We start from the raw sequence: 22,724 nt of genomic DNA on the forward strand, positions 1-22,724 counted from the left end.
GTAGTGTATGTGGGATTTTTTTTATCTTTGACTTTATTGATAATCATTTATTGTTACTATTATACTTTTATGTCACCTCGATATTTACCCTACATTTTATTTGTGCGAGACGTAACATTCTCTTAAAAAGTGAACGAGAATTAATGAATATTTTCCAACATTTTCTTTCTAAAGAATTTGCAAGGCTTGACTTTGGTTTAGATAAATAATTGTTAAATCTATAATCAACTTTTTTAATATTTATAATATTATATATTTAGGTGTTTTTTGTCTGTGATACTATATGTGTCACACACATGATTAAGCAGAAGATTGACAGCTCTGAGCTCATACAAGACCGTATTTTAAGTGGTTGCCATGCAGCTTCACAGCAGTCAGTGGCTCTATGCAACACCACAAGCTCTTAGAGCAGCGGCATGAATTATTCACCTCCACTAAGAGGTGAAAGCACAGTCCTCGCTTTTGGCAATTTTGGGGAATTTTACTCAAACCTCCGTGGTTGTGAGGAGGGAACATATTATCTCTGACTTTGAAGCTAGCGCCCGTCCTCAATGAGCCAGTTTTAATGAACAGGAGGCAGAAAACAGGTCAACCCTCCCACAATCCTCTCTGCTGCATCTTGGCCTCGTTTGCAATTCCAATTGAGTGTTGTTGATGATGATACCGCTAATCACTTATGATTACAAAATCACCGCAGTGGCAAAGAGAGAGGGAGAGCTGTCACTCTGGGATCTTCTCCCAGATAAATACACACAAACAGACAGAAAGGCAGGATTTCAGTAACGCACACACACCCACGCACACACAGACAACCACAGATCATCACCGCAGTTGCTGTGTTTATACTGAGTGTTCCACATAAATTAAATCTTCAATCATTCCTTATGCAACTATCTTTCAGCAACAGCTCCGAGGCTGGAACTGGTTGATAACCTGTTGCTCGCAGTTTGTCTTAAGGGATAAGCAGTCGTTGAGTCATCTCTATTGTTAAAGATGACTTTCATGACGTGTAGTACCTTTGAAAATTGTATTTTAAAAATGTTTGTTTGAGGCATTTGTTTGTTTTATGATCTGGGACAAAACTGGTACTATAAAAAAGGTAAGAAATGTTTACTTAAAATAAAGATTAAAGATTAAAATCTCCCTCCTACACACTCGGTTGGGTGTGAGACGTGAGGGTATTTGTTTGTTAAAGATGCATAAATCTGCAGAAAAGCTACTCATTCCTTTCCCATTGCCAGAAGAGGAGTTTGCCTTTCTGTGTTTCTCTAGAAATTAATTTTTTCAGGGAAAGGTGCAGCATCAGCGTCTAGACTGAAAAAATACGACAACAATCACACAGCATGCCCAAGTGGCCCAAATCTGCCCCCCCTCTTTATGTGACCCAGATCTGATTGCTTCATGAAAACACAAATCACATGGTATCAGATCTTTTCAAATCGGATTTGGGCCACTTTCACATGTGGTTCTAAATCAGATACAGATCAGATTTTTTGAAATGCGACCTGAGTCTGATGTGAAACACATCAGTCACTCTAGATCTACATTCTTCATAATTATGCACAGGCAAATGAGGCGGGCATTGACAGATGTAGTTGAACATCCTGAAATTTGGAATAAAATCTGTTTCATTGAAGCCATTCACATCACGATCCCACCACACACACACACACACACACACACACACACACACACACACACACACACACACACACACACACACACACACACACACACACACACACACACACACACACACACACACACACACACACACACACACACACACACACACACACACACACACACACACACACACACACACACACACACACACACACACCTCTGTACTGAAGTAGCAGCCGTTGCTCCACAAAAAGCCATAATTACACTCTCAGCTCTCCTTCCCTCTATTCTTCTCCTACTCATCATCTGCTTCCACATTCGCCTCCTTCCACTGCACAATAAGTTAAAAATGAAACCGTAAATCACTCACATCTCCGAATCGAGCACTAGAGCTCGCAGTGGGAACGAGTCTTGGCGCATATACCCGGGTCGTGTTTCCATCACTGCCGAACAGAGCCGGAGTCCAATAAAACTCTTCGTCTACAGCAGAATCATTTGACCCAGGAGTGAATGCAGATTGGATCTATTCCCAATGCAGACTAAGGCCAGATGGTAGTGGATTTTTAGACCAGTGGTAAAAGGGGCTTGAGACAGAATTTAGCAGGTCAGGTAAGGAATTGCACTTAACAGTAAGTGCTACTTAGGCTGGTTTGGGTGATAGAGGTGCTGTCGTAAGAGAGTTATTAAGACAGAGAGGGTTGTCCCTGCTTTGATAGCATTTGGTAATTTGGAGAACTGGCAAACATGAAGAGTCTGGGCTGTGATTGCCTTCTGTGCAGGGATGGTACTGCCAGAAGCGATGGCCGAGAGGGAAGGTTAAACTGTTCCAGTAGGTGGGGACAGACCCTGGAGTCACACTGTGGGCGAGTATTAGTCACTTGAATTAAATTCTGGCTGCAGTAGGCAGTCAGTGGAGGTCAAGGAGCAGCAGCGTGACACAGTGATTTGAGACCTGACGCCCGGCTGCATTCTGGGCCACGTGTCAGGGTTTTACTGTGTGTGAGGGGAGGAAGTGAGAGAATGAACGATTCCCTGCCCGAAGAGCTGCGACAGATAAGGCCAGATTTTTCTCATGTTGTTTCCAGGTTTCTTAAGACCTTGGATTGGGTGAGAGATGAAAAGGCGATTTTTAATATAATGATGGAGAGATTCACAGGCAGGGATGACTAAGAGATTGTCGGTTTAAAAATGTCAAGATGGCAGATGGAAGAATCGCCAAAGCTGAACAATCGTCTGTTTGCTCTGTGAGATACGACCCTTAGTATTAATTATGATAAGTGTGATATGTTGGCTTGAGGCTTGCAATTAAAGTAGTGTCCAGCCTGTTAGGTAACATGTTAAAAAGCTTCCATTCATCATTGGGCAGCAGGCGTGTATTTCTCTGGAGTTTTTTCCTAAAGCTTTTTAAAGATTGATTTCAAATCTGCCTCGACCGTAACCTGCTTTAATAAAATTTAAAAGGAGCAGATTTTTTATAAAACTTCAGCCGAATCCCCCTCCTGGAATTTTTTTTTTTTTTTTTTTTAAATTGTGAATTGATCAATCAGTGGATGGACAGAAAATAAGTCTGTGACTTTAAATAATTGAATTGTTGTTACAGAATTTCAATCTTGTTAGTTTTCTGAGCTATAAAATTAAAATCTTTGAGTTTTGGACTGACAGACACTTTTCTGATGTTTTATTGTTTAAATAATTCTTCGATTGATTTTAAAAACAATCTGGAGATTAAACTGTAATAATCATATTAATAAAGTACACAGTTAGTATCCCTGCAGAGCCTCTGCACTGTCTCTGCTGCTCTGCCGTGACAAATACAGACACGACTCAGGTATTCCGTCATTGCCAGTCTCCCGTGCACGTTCCAATACGTTATTCAAATTACCTGGCAAAGCTTTGCTGGTGTAAAAAAAAGAAAAAAATCTTCTAAAGTAGGTTACAAACTGCACTGAAATATCTCTGTAGCAGGATTGTTGTTGGGGGTGAGAATGAGGCATCAATATATAGATGCTGAGTACGATAAGAATAATTAGGTTAAAGTAATGACATTTCCTCCTTCTTCCTTCATGGTTTTGGAAATTTACCAAGAGATTTTATGTAATAGTAACACCAACAAACATGAAATCCAACAAAATGAATTGGCTAGAAAAGAATTGATGGAACGATAGAGCTCTTTTTCTTAAAACTCATGGGTTTAAAATAAAAATTGCTCATCATGTAGCAGCTGAAGCTTCAATACACACTGATTGTATCTGCACAGTCTCCAATGACCAGACACTCACACTCCCTGTCTATACGGAGAGAGCATCCACCTGCTAGAGATTAAACAATACTATCACAAGAATGTCAGATGAGGCCATTTGTCTAGAATGAACGTTTCTTACGTTCTGTGATGTTCGACTCTCTCTGTGATGTTGAGATCAGGACTCAGAGGAAGCTGCGGCATCTTTGTCTTTCTTGTCTGAAGATGACTTTTTAAGACTCTGGCCGTATGGGGTCGGTGTTCGGATGTTTGTGTGATAACAGCACTTTTACATAACATTTACAGCCCTGTTTATTTCCGTATATTGAATGTGGAATTGTATTTATACACACAGTGGTGGTATGAGGCGTCCGTACCAAATGAAAGGGTTTATTGCAGCTCCCTGAGCAAGTCAACAGTCTGGCAGGATAAACCAGTTCAAAACACGGCTTCCATGAGCAGACCACTGTTGACCGAAATTGGACCATTTCCTCCACACGGTCAATTCACACACACACACACACACACACACACACACACACACACTAGACCAACATACAACCAATCAATGGACAAGCGAGAGAACTGCTTGGTGGCCTCCATGAGAGTAAACAGGATTATTTACATAAATGAATTTCCTGTTGCTTTCATTTATGTAAGTATAAGAGCGACAGCCGGCTTCTCTCTGTCAGACGAGCGAGAGAAACCGCGCCAGTAAAACGCCCCTGAAGTAAACTGGACCCCTTCTCCAACAGAGTCCAGTTCACATGAAGTGCTGTGTGGTAAACAGATGGATTTGGCTGCAAAAGGAGTTTCACATTCGGACTCACACAAGCTGAGACACTTTCACAGCAGGAGAATACTGGAAGCAGCCCCCCCTCCATCTGGTGACAGGAGGGCGTTCGTGTGTGTGTGTGTGTGTGTGTGTGTGTGTGTGTGTGTGTGTGTGTGTGTGTGTGTGTGTGTGTGTGTGTGTGTGTAAGTGTGTGAGTCTGTAAGTGTGTGAGTCTGTGGGCTAATTGCTAGAGCTCTGCTCTGCACCTTTTATATCAGAGTTAATTAGGGAAAGGGAGCAAGAAAGAAAGAGATCCTGAAGTCTGTGCTCTCTTCTGTTGTTTGCTCACATATTCCCTATCTCTCTCCTCCCTGCCCGTGACGCTGTCTGCCCACTCACTCTTTAGGGGGAGGAAGAGAGAGAGAGAGAGAGAGAGGAGGGACACCGAGCAGCACAGAGAGCCAGTTTGTTTTCAGTTCACGGTAGCTCCTCTGCCAGACAGGACTCACCCAGCCACCATCACACACATTCCCCTCTCACTGCACGACAGCTGACAACACCTTTTCATTTTCTCGGCAGCACCACACACTCACACAGCCTGATCCGAGAGAGAGAGAGGCAAACAGGCTTCGTTTGTGCTGCTCACACACTCGCATGCAGACGCACCAGCTCTGAGGAAGCTGGTCCGAGGCTGGAGACGTTGTCTCGAGAATGGAATGGAACTTCGGAAGGATGGAGAGTGAACTGAGGCACATCAACCCAGACCTGCTGCAGCCCAGCAAGAGCTTCAAGAAGCCCTCCTCAAGCACCATCACCCTCAATGTAGGGGGGTTCCTGTACACCGCCCACCGCACCACCCTCTCCAAGCAGCAGGGGTCCTTTCTGGAAGAGGTGGCCAACGGCAAGAAGGCGGTTCAGCACACCGACTCCATGGGCAACCCGTTTATCGATAGAGATGGTCCAGTTTTTCGCCATGTGCTCAACTACCTGCGAACTGGTGAGCTCCAGCTACCTGACGACTTCCGGGAGGCAGGGCTCCTGCGACGGGAGGCCAACTTCTACCATCTGAGCGAGCTTGTGGAAGCGGTGGTCGACTGGGAGGGTCAGAGGGCGGCCCAGAAAGAACCCGCCTTTTTGGAGGTGACGGACAGCCATGAGAGGTCGCAGGGCCTCAAGGTGTACTGCAGCGAGCCCACCTTCATTGACAAAGTGAAGGCCCGGCTGGTCCAGATCTCCAAGAGCCGCCTGGACGGCTTCCCGGAGGAGTTTGAGGTGTCGTCCAACGTGATCCAGTTCCGGCACTTCATCAAGTCGGAACCCGGCTCGCGGCTTGTCCTGAAGGAGGACAGCACATTCTTGTGCACGCTTGACTGTCTGAAACTGGAGACGGTGATGCTGGCGCTGAGATCGGGCTTCAAACTGGTCACCAGTCTCGACAGCAGCAAAGGATCAGTGGTGACGGCTGAGGCCCTTCACTTTGTCAAGTAGGCACGGAGGCAAACCGAGAGAGGAGGAGAAGAAGCGGTGGAGAAATAAAAGAGTAGTGGCTGATTCCACATCCACCCTGCTAATGTAAGGTATTGGCTTGAAGGTCGTGTAATGTGTCAACAGGTGGACGGGACTGTATCACAGGACCAACCTTTGCACTGCTTTGTAAGCTAGCATGTATAGAATTTAGAGCTACTCAGCATTAATGCTATCTAAATTGGATGTGACGAGATATCCTAGCACCGCTCTGTGATGTAGAAGAAAAGCTTCTACGGAGAAGACAAAGGGATCAAACATCAACAGTTTTATCAGTAGATTCGTCTCGGCACAATAACTGCTTCTGCCGCGATGTGCACTGTGGTGCCATTCAGCTTTTACTACAGTTCGCGTGCGTGTGTGTGTGTGTGTACGTGTGTTGCTTAACCCTGTGTGAGCAGTGTTTAGTTGGTTTAATAGCTTGTGTTTAGTTTATTAGTCTGAAGGAGCCTGAAGGGAAAACCACAGAGCGCCGTGGTCGGGCTTGATGGACGAACAAACCTCACACCCAAATCAGACTCAAGCGGTGTGAACTGTTTCTCACAACGTGTCGACAAGTTGACTTCAAGTGCAAAGAACCGTGATTATTGTAAGGGCTTTGAATCTCGCATGATGCATGTGCACCGGATGAACTGTGTGCTTGTGAAGTGCTGTGAGCCTCTGTGAAGCCGGTGCCACAACACTGTCTATGAATATTGTGAATATTTTACAAATAAAAGTGACGATGAAACTATTGGGTCAAAGTGTTTTGAAGGGTGTCGGGTTTTAAGCAACTATATTATCTAGATGTCAGGTTCTATTAAATCTTTTATGTACAGGTTTATAGATATTCCTACACACACACACACGTAAAAACATTATACACTCACACACAGACACACAATAAGATATGTGTATATTAGAATGCACGGGTGAATGATGAATCATGCAATTTCAACCAAGTCTGAAGTCAGAGCAGACTTGATGGTGAAATATTCATTCAGTGCTGTGATTTCTGTTGTTCCTGGTCCATATTTGGTGTTAAGTTCGTCTTCACAAAGATTTTCTCTGACAATACATGCTCTTGGTTGTGTGAGAAAAATTTGATCATGGTCCTTATTAAATTAATCTCTTAATAAAACAGTCATCAAGAAAATGTACATTTCAATTAAAACCCGCTCTCAGTCACCTGTTCTCATGACAGACACAGGAAGTTTAACCACATGCTGCCACCAGCTCCAGCAACTCCACCTACAGAGGCTTTCAGGAAACATGTTCAAACTAAACTCTGCAGATCCAGTAAAAAATAATGCCTTTTTTTAGAAGTAGGTCGGTCTGAGATGAATCCTGCCTTTATTATTCACGGTGGACCCAATTTCTTCTCTCTGCACTAAACTCTGATATGTGCCATCATCAGAATTAGCTCCAGCAAGGAGCCGCATTCCCATTCCTAGTTTCATTAATATTACACTTTGTGAGAGTTTGTGATTGTAATACTTATCCTCCCTCTTAATAATAATTGAATTACTACATTACCTTGCTGATTGGTTATGTGAAAAGCAAGCTGAGCCACAAGGCAAAGCTTTCGATGTACTCGTTGATCTACGTTCACAGAAGCCAACCTGTTCTCATGAACTCTGGGTGGTGACTTAAAGAACAACGGTTACTCCCCCCCCCCAGGAGGAGCTACAGAGAGGGACGTCTGAAACATCCTGCTCAGCCCGCTGCCTCCACGACCCCATCTCAGATAAGTGGAAGAAAATGGATGGACGGACCCTTACTCACCCACTTCCAGCGAGTATAGCCATGGCGAACCTACGCCTCCAATTCACTTCCAATCTGTGCGAGCGAAGATGCAAAAAAAAAATCTATGCGCAGCGTGGCTTTGCATGGAGATCATCTTTGGTGAACTTTAACCTGCATATTCGCTTCACATTCGTGTGTACAGTGTAAACTTGCCCTAAGGGGATAGAGGAATGCCCAAAGCAAACTCAATGTTGTTTCTCTTTCTCTGACAAGGTCATTTCCCACCACTGCTTTGATTTGATCAAGAACCATGTGTCTTGCAGAATGTATGTAATAAAATAATTTATTAAGATATTGTGTATTGACAATAATAGACAGTGACCCTGACCAATAACATTTAATATTCAAAGTTTAAATAGCTCACACAATAACCAGATCAGAATGGCACTCCAGTAAGTTATTAATGATCTTCCACAAAGGTATTGGGAAAGCGTGGGAAACAAATTGGCAAAGAGGCAATAATATCCTTTTTAATTTGTATTTACTCAAATGAGTTGGCATTGACATATAAACATTGGCACTATATTTGCTACTGGATGGTCAGAACATCAACATTTTCATCTACTGCACATAAATCAAAAAGCCTTGAATATAAATATGACTCTTTGAAATGGGTGAGAAATATAAACATTTAAGTGCTTCTCATCCAGACAAACCACGGCTCCCGGGTTCACTTGTATGTGTTTACAGGCTGAGGCGTTGACACGGCAGGGTCCAACATTTCCCATAATACAACTATATTTAACCTTTCGATGCCAACATCTTCCAAAAACCATGCCCCAGTTAGAAACACAAGGCTTCAGCCAGCTAAATGACAAACAGTCACAAAAAAAATGCTATACTAGTGTGTAAGTCATGAGGCTGCCTTTAAGGACAGAAAAGCTGCTTTGGCAGTCGATGACGTTGCCGGTGCCAAAGCAAAACAAGCCTTGCCTGGTTTGCGTCCAAACAATGTGAAGCACGGATGCGTCAAGATCCCTTTATGGAAACTGGTGGGAGTGGAAATGTTTAAATGTATTAATTCCAAACGCTGAAAAGCATCTTTCTCTGCCAGAGATTTTACTCCTGCCGCAGTGAAAAAGCCTCCGTAGAACAATTTAATTTGCCTCTCGGAGTTGCCTGGCACACTTTTAAAAAGACGCTTCACACCGGACGCTGAAGCGCCGGGCAGCGCTAATAATATCACCCGTTGACCCAGAAGTATAAAAGCATATGGTCACTTGTTGCTCCAACATTAACTGCAACAGCGTCCCAATTTAATGTCATCTATCTGCAAGAACTTCTCCGCTGTTTGTTCCGTTCAATGTCGGGTGTCGAGGGTAAATTACGTATTCTCCGCCCCCCCCCCCCCCCCTCTCTTTTTATCTTTATGACTGCTTGTGTGTCTGTAGTGGATGGGCAGAGGGGGGCATTTAATAATGTGATCGGTAAAATTGGTAAAATTAAAACTCCAGGACAACAGAAGGGGAATACAAACTATGGGATGCATACTTTATCATTTATATCATATAAAATGTCATCAATATCGTTTAAAATCATTTTTCAGTGTGTTTCCTGGAGCGATACGCTCGCGTCAAGCGCAAAAAAAAATAGACTCGACGCCGAAACGATCGCTGCACGGCGCGAGGCAGCCTTGGCGCAGGGGGGGGGGTCCTTCAGCCTCCGGTGGGGCCGGCACAGAGGTGGGAGTGGATGGGAGCCGGATATCCAGCTGGCCCACCGCATCGGTGGAGAGAGAGTTTAAACTGCTGCTTCTCCACTGACTATAACAACGCCGCAATCATACACTTGCATTACAAACCGGAAGTATTCCAAGTATTCAGAATACGTTACTTAGATTAGTTAATGTAATGGAATACGTTACAGATTACATTTTTGGGCATGTATTCTGTATTCTGTAACGGAATACGTTTTGAAAGTATCCTTCCCAACACTGCTCACGAGCCCACAACCACCTCTGACATGAGGTGAACCTCATCCACAGCCCACTCCTCACAAACAAACACACATGTAAAGGCCGTGTGCGACAAATTGATCAAACCGTAGCCGCTCATGCATCAGGCACAGCACTGACACCGACAACAGCATCAAGCCCCAGGCATTTGTAATTGCACACTGGCACCATGCATTTTTTATGTGGGCAACTGGTTTACTTATAAGTCGAGGGGTCAAAGTGATTCCCTCCTCGTCAAACACAAGCAAAGGACCACGAGGGGCAGGTGAAGAAAGAGGAGCGAGGTGGTGACAGTCTCATCTCCCTCTTTTCACCTGTTGCCAGGCAAAATCAACTCTCAATCTCTCTCTCCCTCTCTCTCCCTCTCTCTCCCTCTCTCTCCCTCTCTCTCCCTCCCTCTCTCTCCCTCTCTCTCTCTCTCTCTCCCTCTCTCTCTCTCCCTCTCTCTCTCTCTCTCCCTCTCTCTCTCTCTCCCTCTCTCTCTCTCCCTCTCTCTCTCTCCCTCTCTCTCTCTCCCTCTCTCTCCCTCTCTCCCTCTCCCTCTCCGACACACACACAAACACACCCCTCCTTGTCATGATGCCTCAGTGTGGTGTTGCTTGCCGAAAAATGACTGCCATATCTCCATCTTTCAACTCTAGAAAGGGCAGGTGTGATAAAGAGGATGATGAAGAGGTGGAGGAGGGAAGGTGAGGCCCATTCCCTTTACTTCCACTCTCAAAAGAGACAAAAGAGGCGGCGGCGGCGGTCATTATTCACACTCCGAGGGAGATGCAGAGAGGCAGGGGGCCATAGCCAAACAGTGAGTTGAGAGACACCTTTTCAAGCAGAATATATTTAGATAATTTTACATTGAAGCTTCCAATAGTTAATACTTTAAATCAGATTTTTTTAAGTGTTTCAAACAAGAACTGTACTTTTTCCTCTGGGTATAAAAAGCACCTGAAACAGCAGTTACACGTAAATCATTGATCAAGATTCTTTTGATTCTGATTCAACCCAGTGTTATTTTTTACACAATGAGAAGAAAAGATTCTGTCAGTGAAGTGAGACAAATCTACCTGTTCCAAATGCAGTTACACTTGTTGCTCGAATATTCAGTCCATATCTAGACAAAAAAAAGTAATTAGGTTTTGTATCAAAAAAGATTATGGTTTATAATATTTAAACAGTTAGAATCACCAATCTTCCCATTAGATGGTCGACAATGGTGATGACTCATACAATTCAGTCCTTATCTGTAAAGATATTTTCCAATTTCCAAGAGATGATGTCTTTAAATTGCTTGTATTGTTAATATAATAATCACAAACTCCAAATCAAGCAATTTCTTTCTCCGCATAGGAAAAATAAATTTGACAATTTGGCAAATTTGGGGTATTCTTGCTTTAAAGAGACTTTAATAATATTTGATTATTGAATTAAATTACAGACTAAACAAACAAACATGACTGCTCCTCAAAAGTGAGGCCAAAGCATCTCTATCGCCCCCTGGTGACTGGCTGCAGTATAGCTCATAAATCCCCGTCACCAATATGTGAATGAATGGATCAAACATAAGTCAAAATACGTATGAAACACAGTTTCTCTGAAAAGTGATGACAATTGCAAACTGACTCGCAATTGGTCGACCCTGTGTATTTGCGGCTCCATCACCCGATCACTACTGTGCAGACTCTGGCTCATAAAGATTTGATATTTTGGCTTCATTTCTGGTAGTAGAAGGAAGTGGAGACACAACATGATTTACAAGCAACAGGATTGAAACCCGTCACTGGTTCTGATGCCTTGGCTGATCGGTGAACAGTGAAATATGTAAGAAAAATGCCTCGCATTATTTTCCTGAACCGCGTCTCACACCTGTATTTCACATCTGAATAATGACTCACTCGAAGCTGTGGAGAGACTCTAAACTCTTACACAGAGCCAGATGTTCAATATGCGGCATTAAACAAACAGTTTTCTGCTTTTCTTCACAACTCCATTTTAGCACAATCTAAGCAAAAACATCCCTGAATTTAACCCTGAAACCTGAACGTTCGTGTCTGGTGCTGTTAAGTAAAATCCTCCAATGCTACACAAAAAAATTTGTAACATCATGCACTGTGTGCCCTGCGAATGGAGGAACCATCATCATATCAGATGTGGACAAATCGGACAGGCTATTATTATACTTTTAATAAAGATGCGCCGGTCTGACAATAATCTGTTGCTTTTTTATTCATATATCAGCGTGCATGAGTTCCTACAGGGACAGTAGCCGACTCTAATCTCCCTCTGAAAAACACTCTGGTGGAGGTCACTGGAGCTTCTGGTTGTAAAAAAACAATAATGGGCGCTTAGCGTAATTTGGATTCCTCATTTGAAACGAAGCGGTGAAATAAACAGGATGAGCTCTGGCACAGACAAATTGGGAGCTTCAGTAACAGAGCAGTGAAAAATATGCAGAGGAAATTATGAGAAAAATGTATAAAGTAATTACAGCATTTCTCCGTGGCGTATAGCTGTCTTTATGTGGTCGCCTTGTTTGAACTGAAATACACTAAAAGAAGGCGGCTGAAGAGTAAACAGAGCAAAGAGTTGAATGAATAAACATTCTTAGCATTAGCAGATTGCAGCATAAGGCCATGACAGAGAAACACATCAACACGTTCCATCAGCAGCTTAAAGAGGTTTCATCTCCCAAAAGCTTCTGACAGCGCTCGACTATAACCTCGGTCCGTCAGCAACCTACTGATATCGTATCTGCGGGCGACTCATGAGCGTAACATTCAGCCCTCTATCATTTCTCCGAGCACAGCCGGGGTCGGACAAACCTTCATTTCAAGAAGCAAAACAGAGGAGAAAGCAGCCGACATTTCTAGACAATTGCTGGCTCGCTCTCAGATTTTCACCTTGGGCAGAGACAAACATGCATTTCCTAAAAGGAGAGCGGAATGATTCATCCCCCTGAACTTCACTATCACTGCAGGGAACAGTTCTTTTTGAACAATCTGTTGCATGCATGAGCAGAGAACAGGCACACTAACCATCTGCCTGTCCTCTTTAAGTAGAGAATGATGATCTCCTATAGTGATTAAATGCAACAAGGTCCATGTGCGGAAACATGTGTTCTAACCCTGCATCCATACTACCAGGTGTCTGTTTGAAAACACAGGGAGATTGGAAACGTTGACAGACACTCCCCACTGCTCGCTGATTTGACGTTGACTTCACTGATTCGTCAGGCTCCTGTCACATGACGCCGGCATCAGCTTCAGCTACCAGTGTAGAACGCAACATGAATAATCTTGTGTTGCTGACCCTGTTTTCTTTGCTTACAGCTGTTGCGCAGTAAAATTAGCCTTTTTACAATCATGCAACTGCTGACTTGTGTAGAACACAAGTTACTATTCAAGCAAATCCTGCACTGGGGAATAATATGTGAAATAAAGTGGTTTAATAAGGGAGTAACAAATCAAGATCTTACAAAGAACTTATACTTTAACTATTTTTTATCTACTTGGTACCTTCTGTGTTATTACATGCCACTGAGCTATAATAAAGATGTTTGAAAGAAAGTCTGATATAATTTACATTGTTGATATTATTAACCTATGGGGTACCTATTCTATTAATACAGGGTAATGTAGTATTCATGGCGTATGTCTCGGGATGTAATCTAAAGAAAGGCTTGTGACGGGCTGCCAGTCAGCAGGAGGGAATACCTGCCACTAGTGGTCCAACTGTCCTAACAACAAAGCCTCTCCTGTCAGGTCTGAACTGACAGAAAAGCCAAACTCAGGTTACATAGAGATTTTGTGATGGGTATGAGAAGAGAGAGTCACATCACACAGTGCAATGCACCTTGCTGCAAACGGGGCTAGGTAGACTCAACAGAAGAAGGTCACTGAGTCAAACGAGTCCCGTTTGCCTTCACATCACATGGAGCGTCACATAAGTGTGCTCTGTTAACAGTGATGGTACCAGGATGTGTATGGAGGGAAGTAGACAAGCCGGTGGAGGCAGTGCCATGACTGGTCATTATGTTTTACACTACACAGTTTGTAAGTACACCTCGTTAACAGGGATGCATTAATGCAACTTAAATTTGAGTTTGTTCACTTCATTTATGTAAGTACCAAACAATAGAAACATCTTTCATTATGCAACATAGCTCAACATCACCACAAGCTGAAAACTAAAAATGTATCTCAACTACATCCTCGACCAAACAGTTCAACACCTCTGTTGAACTGTTTGTTATAACCTCCATTAGGCTTCATGCAGAACTATATTAGATTGTGTTAGTAATGGACAGTAACAGCAGCTGAGGTGAAGCCGTGCTGCTACACAAATTTTTTTTAGTAGAAAAGTAAGCCTAACAAACGTCCAAGACTTGTATTACTCCAAAATTAATAAGTGCACCTTATGTGCAGAGTGGATAGATATAAATATCGGATCCCTCACAATAAGTCTGTGAACATTGGAAACATTGGATTCTTACTGTCTGATTGTGCTGCTGCCAGTGTGAATGTGCGAAACTGTATAAAAGAGAGGAGGGGGGGTTGTTAGAAAAGAGCACTCAGCTAAAAGGAATTTCCATGGATAAATAAACGCCGCAAAAACAAGTGCCAGGGCGACTGGAAATTCATTTCAAACAATACCTATTACACTCGTATATGGAGAGAGGTGTTTTTTTTTAATGTAATATCTGCTGGTGCTGTGAGGCAGAGGTGCAACAGGAGAGAGCTGACAGCTTCAACAGCTCTGAGAGCGAGTACTCCCAAGAGACTGGAGCTCGCCGACAGCAGGAACTCTGAAGCCTCTGAAAGCAGCTTTAATTCTAAAGAACAAAACGCGCAAGACGGCTCTTTGACGTCAGACATCGTGCGAAACTTCCGGCACAGTACAGGAGCCGCTGGAAGCTGAAGATGAAGGGTCCATCGTGTACGAGAGCTGAATCCGAATCCCTGTGAATGAAGTCAGATACGGTGCTGAGAGCATGCAATGCCCCTGTCGTCTGACTACAAAGTCATGCTTTTAGAGAGCGTTCAGTCGAGAGTTTTTCCTCTTTAAACCCTCCACCGCTCATGAGCCACACTTCTGAAATGCACAAAGCCGAGGCAGACGCACTACTTCAATAAAACACCTACAACAGTCTGCTCGGGATCCAACCAGCAGCCTGCACGCATCCACCAGATTAATGCACAAGGACACAACACCACAGGGCTTTCATACACTCACACAGCAGCACAACTAAACGTTATCTCTTCACATAAACTACACAAATGCATATTAGTTCTGCTTCTTGTATTGAACCTGCTTCCAGACCTCAGGATCACAGCATCAGATTCGTCAGGGTCAGTCGTTCAGAATTAAACTTCTTTCTGAAGGCCTACATCCACTGTTTTAATAGGCCTGAATGCCGATTATCAAAAAGAAATCTATAAGCATAAAAGAGATAATTCACCCCAACAGTTCAACAGGTTGTGGGCGTAATTAAACTGAACGTGGGCAATCAAAGCAATGGTGTCATAAATGATGCAGAAGTTTACAAACAGACACTGTGAATGTAGACATCTTCTCTTTTTGAAGGACTCAAGGATTGCAAACTTTTAGTGAAAGGCTTTAGAGGCAGCAGAGTGAAAGTCGTACTGTAGCAGAGCTGTACATTACATCTGGCTTTCTCCTCCTCTGCACGCTTCAGTGGCAACTAGGCCTGTTGCTTAGCAACCTCTTAATCAATACTTGGTCCTTGCCGGAACAAAGCTGAACAACAAGAGGGGAAATAATGGAGGAACATTTAGCTAGCAGCCGTAGAGTACAAAAGCCACGTCAGACGGCATTCGTGTACGTATCAATCAGCGACGGTAACCATTAGAGACCGCTCGCTGTTGTTCCACTCGCTGAATACTTGTACAGCAGAGTTGGAGGAATTAATTATACACAGTCTGAGATATGTGGATTATATTGACTAGATGATTTACATATTTTCTTACAAAAGACAGAGCCCAATTTGAGGTGTTGGTCACACAAAAACCGAGGCAAATTTTTGTGATCACTGCCATACATTTCTTAAATATATGATTTTGTGATTTAAGACAATTCTTCCATCATTATTAACTAAGTGTATTGAGTAATAAAACAATCACGTAAATGCTTTACTTAAAGTCCTCCTCTGGTGGAATCAAGTTTTTCCCCATTGTGCCCTTTATATGATCAAAGACATGAGATTTTACAGGAGATAAGCAGTAAACCCCCAAGGCTGAGTATTTCCACCAGAGGTGTGGACTCGAGTCACATGACTTGGACTCGAGTCAGACTCGAGTCATGAATTTGATGACTTTAGACTCGACTTGACAAAATGTAAAGAGACTTGCAACTCGACTTGGACTTGGACATCAATGACTCGTGACTTCACTTGGACTTGAGCCTTTTGACTTGATACGACTTGCTCCTTTCCCCAAAACCCAAAGATTAAAAAGTATGTTATTAAGGAACGCTCTGTATCTTTCATTGTGTATGTGTGCGTCAGGGGTGTAAAGTAACGGAAGGCAAGGCAATTCTCACCGCAGTGGTAGGTGCTGCATAGAGTGGATGACGTTCCCTAACGTGCACATTCAACATATGAAAACTGATCGTAAAGTTCACTGTTCGTGAAAAATATGCGCAACAGGCACAACACTGCACAGGGATCCACTGCGGAGGGGCTGCAGAGCCCCGGGGTGCAGACCCCTGGCTACGGCGAAAGAGCGATTTGTTTTCTGCTCCGCCGTTAAAGAGATGCGGACGTCAAAACATTAATTCGGCTGTAATATTAGTTCCGCCTCGCATTTTCTCCTCCTGGTCGCCAGCCTGTTATGCCTCCGCGCCGCACCGGCGGCGCGCACCATACAGAGAATCACTGCGCTACACAGGGGCGGCCCTAGCATATTTGGGGCTCTATGCAAGAGCGCCCCCCCTCAACAAAAAAAAGTTGAAAAACGGAATTGCAACTTTCAGACGGTATTTTGCCCTGTAAGACTGCATTTCATTTCAAATAAACACAACGATCACAACGACATGGTGCAAGCATTCGTTTCAGACAGCGTCTCTCCTCATGAGAAGGAAAACATTACGTAACGTTTCAGCTTGACCTCAGATAATATGAACGTGTTTACCATTCAAATTCATTATTTGTCATTAAGTTGCGTTTAGTTCAACGTTCTCATAAAAATGCGCGTTCATGGACAACACTGCCTGAAACTCAATAGCCTACTGGCCTACCTGCCTCGGCCGCCTGCGGGTGACTCTTCAGATGTGCTGGATTGCTGTTCACTGCAAAGTGAACCCGGATGAGCTCTACTCACCTTGAAAATCAGCTGCTGCTCAAACTCAATAAGATGTTTGTAGACTAGTGCTCGAAAGATGGACCAAAGTTTAACCAAAAGTTTAAATATACAGTGGGACAGCGGCATTTTAACTTTTTATTTTAGCTGTCATGTGGTTCATGTCTTGACATGTCCTCCCAAAAGTTCTTAAATGTTGTCTTGACATGTTAAATGTTTAATGTTTGACATGTTTTATGTCATTGCACTTAAATTTGTAAAGATCTCCTTTAATTAAAAATAACTGTTTTTGGATTGGATTTATGAGCCGTTGTCCTTTTTTGCACTGCATAGGAGCGGCTCCCGCAAGTTTTAATAAATAAATAAAGATTTTAAAAGCATACATGATCTGTGTAAATATATTATTATTCTGCGATCAAAAGGACTTGAAAGGACTCGAAACTCAAACTGCAGGACTTGGACTTGACTTGAGACTTGCCTGTCTTGACTTTGGACTTGACTCGGGACTTGCCTGTCTTGACTTGGGACTTGACTCGGGACTTGAGGGTAAAGACTTGAGACTTACTTGGGACTTGCAAAAAAATGACTTGGTCCCACCTCTGATTTCCACTGTTGTAAAGAGTCTGAAAAAACTGATTCAAACTGCCAGGGTTGTGATGTCACTAGAATAAAAAAAAAACACAATCCTGCTCCTTAAAGGGACTCTTACCTTTGTTGCATTTTTACACTTTTTGTGGATAAGGTTAAATTGGTATTAATAAGGTAATGACACTCTAAAATGCAAGACAGACCCACCAGGAGTTAAAGCAAACAATTATGTCACTCTCGTAATATTTAGTGAAAACTTCAACCAATAAAATTCTTCGGACCGAAGGACCTTATTGGCCGACAGACCTGTCTGTTTGCTGCATGGAAACAGACAGGAAGCCCGTCTGCTTCTTGTGGCGCATTCGGGCCCGCGTCATCAAGGCGCGTCCTCAACTATAGGGTTTGTTTTGATTCCACGGCAGACAGTAGCGAGTAGCGACCGTAGCGACCGTAGCGACTGACGATGGCAGACCAAAGTGGTCCACGGCGTACTGAAACAGCCGCTCCCAGGGGGAAAAACAAAAGAAAAAACACCGCGGATGGGAACGAGGGGGTGGGGCATTGGAGGAAGGCGGGATGATTCGAATGTGCTGTAATTCTCAAATGCAACAAAGGTAAGAGTCCCTTTAACTGCAGGTGGCGCTGTGAGCGTGGACAGACTGGGAGCAGGGATGGGCCATATTAGCATATTCAGAGATTCTAGTCATGAAATGAGGAAGGAAAGTGTAGAGTTACGTTTAATGACATGTCAACATCTTATAGTCAATCACTAGTACAGGAGAGGCTGATGTGAATTGACATAACATTTTATATGAAGAAAAACGGAATAGTTTCACACTATGATTTCTCACCTGTAGATCTAATACACTGCTCAAAAAAATTAAAGGAACACTTTTTTATCAGGGTATGGCATGAATTCAATTGCACTTTTTTGATAATTATCTGGTCAGTTAAGTAGCAGAGGGGGTTGTTAATCAGTTTCAGCTGCATTGGTGTTGATGGAATTAACAACAGGTGCACTAGAGGGGTTACAATGAGACAACCCCCAAAATAGGAGTGGTTTTGCATGTGGAGGCCATTTCAAGTTTCTCCCTCTTGATCACTTCGACTGGTTTTCCATTAGTGTTGGCTTTAGCTAGAGTCATTATCTCTACTGGGAGCATGAGGCGATTTCTTAACCCTACAGAAGTTGCACAGATTGTCCAACTCCTCCAGGATGGCACATCTATGCGTGCCGTTGCAAAGAGATTTGATGTGTCTCCCAGCATAATCTCCAGAACATGGAGGAGATGCCAGGAGACAGGCAGTTACTCTAGGAGAGCTGGACACAGGGCCGGGTCTAGACAGGCATGTATGAGGGGGCAGCCACAAATCTTGAGGGGGCATTGTGCTTTATTATATTATTATTATTATAAATTGGGATTTAGTTTGAGGAGGCACAACATTTATTTGAGGGGGCCAGGCCCCCTCTTGCCCCTGCCTAGACCCGGCCCTGGCTGGACAGGGCCGTAGAAGGTCCTCAACCCATCAGCAGGACCGATATCTGCTGCTTTGTGCAAGGAGGAACAGGTTGAGCACTGCCCGAGCCCTACAGAATGACCTCCAGCAGGCCACTGGTGTGAATGTCTCTGCCCAAACAGTCAGAAACAGACTTCATGAGGGTGGCCTCTGGGCGCCACGTCCTGTAGTGTGCCCTGTGCTCACTGCCCAGCACCGTGGAGCTCGATTGGCATTTGCTATAGAACACCAGCATGTCTGCCACTGGCGCCCTGTGCTTTTCACAGATGAGAGCAGGTTCACCCTGAGCACCTGTGATAGACGTGAAAGGGTCTGGAGAAGCCAAGGAGAACGCTATGCTGCCTGCAACATCGTTCAGCATGACCGGTTTGGTGGTGGGTCAGTGATGGTCTGGGGAGGCATATCCATGGAGGGACGCACAGACCTCTACAGGCTAGAGAACGGCAGTCTTACTGCCATTAGGTATCGGGATGAAATCCTTGAACCCATGGTCAGACCCTACGCTGGTGCAGTAGGTCCTGGGTTCCTCCTGATGCACGATAATGCCCGGCCTCATGTGGCAAGGGTATGCAGGCAGTACCTGGAGGATGAAGAAATTGATGCAATTGAATGGCCCTCACGAACACCTGACCTAAACCCGATAGAACACCTCTGGGACATTATGTTTCGGTCCATCAGACGCCGCCAGGTTGCTCCTCAGACTTTACAGGAGCTCACTGATGCCCTTAGACAGATCTGGGAGGACATCCCACAAGACACCATCCGTTGTCTCATTAGGAGCATGCCGCGATGTTGTCCAGCATGCATACAAGCACGTGGGGGCCACACAAGATATTGAGAAGCATTTTGAGTTGCAGAAATTGAATTTTGGCAAAATGGACAAGCCTGCCACATCACTTTTTCACTATGATTTTCAGGGTGTCTATAAAATTGAGCCCTCTGTAGGCTGAAAACTTTTATTTCCATCAAAGATGTGGCATCCTTTTGCTCCTAAGACATTAAACTGTCCATATCAGTATAAATATCCAACATAATTTTTTTTCCACATGAGATCTGATGTGTTTTCAAAGTGCTCCTTTAATTTTTTTGAGCAGTGTATTTAAAAATGCAGACCTGCTCGGTCCGAGGTGTCACAATCTGTAAAATCTGAGTAGGTGTTAGTTTAAGTGTGAGAGTGCAAGTGCAGATCAAAACAGAGCAAGTGTGTATGTGCGATGAGTTTGGATAGCTGCCGTGTGTGTGTGTGTGTGTGTGTGTGGAAAGTGAGTGGGATACCGGTGTCATACAGAACACCTTCCTGTGGGCGAGTGGGGGTGGAGCTGAGCATCAGTCAGGTAAATAGACACTATATACGCTGCCACATCTCTGAGGACCTTATCCCACTCCTCACTTCCAGCTCACTTTCACAGTCGAGCCAGCGGCGACACCTTTAAGATAAGAACCATGAGGTTTCTTTTTTTTTTCACACCTCCTGAAGGCCACGTTTCCACGTTCACAAACAAGAACACGATCCTCTGTGACAAAACTTTCGAACGTTTTTCTGCAGGAGCATTTCAGCCCGGAGCGTTTTGAAGTGTTGAGGTTGTTTGAGGTAATAACAGACCAAAATAAAAAGAAAAAAAAATTGAAAAGGAGAAAAATCCATTATCACATGTAGGAGGTATTAATGCACATGTCAGTGTGGGTGCATCTAAAGTGCACGAGGGCGGTGATGGAATAAACCTTGTGGCGGTCGGATGTGCCCTGATGAGGAGAGAGCTTTATTTCAATTTTCCTTACGGTTTACTGACAAACACCGAGATGGAGCTGATGAGAAAATATCTGTTGTCATGGCACGCATAACTTGTGTCTCGTGCAGGCACAACTGTTGCACTTCCACCCCCCCCCCTTCCCTTCCCTTCACACTTGTTGATTTGCATGTAAATGTTGCCAATGCCCATTTAAGTGTTTTTTAATCCATATTTTTTACAACGGAGTCACAAGTTTTATCACATCATTGTTTAGCCGTCCATCCATTATCTATCTGGCTCATCCTTTAAGGATCCCTGGGGAGAGCTGGAGGAAATCCCAGCTGACTTTGGGCGAGAGAGAGAGAGAGCAGAACCAACTTACAGAGACAAACAAACACTTTCACACCTACGAGTCTCCAGGTAACTGAACCACAATCTACAAGCATGTCTCTGGATTGTGGGAGGACTACCCAGAGAAAACCCACACGAAAGAGCAAACCAGGATTCAAACCAGGAGCCTTCTTGCTGTGCGAACCACTGCACCACTGCGTTGGCCTTCTTTAGATGTCCTGCCCGGAGCCGTTTTTGGTTTCCTTCACACTCCCTCATCCTTTTTTTAACCAGACAAAACCAATATATATATATATTTATGACATTAAAGATCAAGTCTTCATTTGTTTTTTCTAAATTGAGGATTTTATAAAGTACCTTTATAGAATAGTTATGGAAATATATGCAAAACAAGCCAAATTTTATTCAGTAACTTTTAAGCCTCACATTTGTATCTCTCATCTCTCACCAGTGGACCTTGGCTGGTTTTATTTAAAAACAAATCAAGGTTTGATAGATAAAGTGAAATGATTTGTTTATGTAAAATGAATGAATTTATACATTTTTAAATACATTTTAAATTTTGTATCTCTTACACATCGCAACTAATATAATTACAGATTAGGCGAAAGTAAAATTTAAAAAAAATTCACAGTGCTCCAGTGTAATTAATCTCGTGACCATGTGCTCGGCTGACTACAGATATAATCTAATTGAAGTGTTGCTCTGGTTTGTCTGGATCTTGTTTTACCGTCTGCTCAGCTACTTAACAAGACAATTATTTAAATGTTTCCTGTTTCTCGTGGCTGTTTCTCACAATTCTCGTGCAGACAATCTGCTGAAAAGCTTTGACAATGATTTTGTCTTAGTCTCTGTTCTTTCTCACTGTAGAGGAGCAAGGAGGATGAACTCCTTTACCAGCACAGGCATGTTAGAGGTGCAGCGTAGCCACATACCCAATGCTTTGGTCTGATGTGCACCTACCTAGACATATAACTACATGTAAGCGTGGCGGACTGCAACTACTGTGACTGGTCCATTTGTCTCTCGGTGGCCGGGCACGAACACAATGAAGATGCTTTCAGACATGCTCTGGTTATTCTCCTGAAATTACCCAGAGTGGCTGTACATGGTCAAATGTCCCTGTGCAAATAAAGCAAGGAAAATTGGAAAAAGAGAATGCAGAGGAGAAATGCTCCACTGTAAATTAAAGAAAAACACAGTGGGGACTCACTCTCACTTTAAATAAGTGAGCCTAAATGGGGCAAATAACTAGAATGTTGGTTCCTTTTGTTTTTATTTGTTAAATTTCATCTCTCTTGTTGCAGTGACTCTTTAAAAACCC

At 43.5% G+C, this 22,724-nt stretch overlaps 2 protein-coding genes across 2 annotated transcripts in view; one reads left to right on the plus strand and one right to left on the minus strand.

Annotated features, from left to right (window-relative positions):
* The window catches only part of LOC133021812 (general transcription factor IIF subunit 2-like), a 36,909-nt gene that overhangs the window by 11,018 nt on the left and 3,167 nt on the right, over window positions 1-22,724 (minus strand). The gene's annotated exons all lie outside the window — the stretch shown is intronic.
* On the plus strand, window positions 5,146-6,871 carry kctd4 (potassium channel tetramerization domain containing 4). The gene has a single exon (XM_061088797.1). It carries the CDS (start codon window positions 5,352-5,354, stop codon window positions 6,126-6,128), a length of 777 nt encoding a protein of 258 aa, XP_060944780.1. The 5' UTR covers window positions 5,146-5,351; the 3' UTR covers window positions 6,129-6,871.

The sequence above is a fragment of the Limanda limanda genome, chromosome 16 (assembly GCF_963576545.1).
Source record: "Limanda limanda chromosome 16, fLimLim1.1, whole genome shotgun sequence".
NCBI lineage: Eukaryota > Metazoa > Chordata > Actinopteri > Pleuronectiformes > Pleuronectidae > Limanda > Limanda limanda.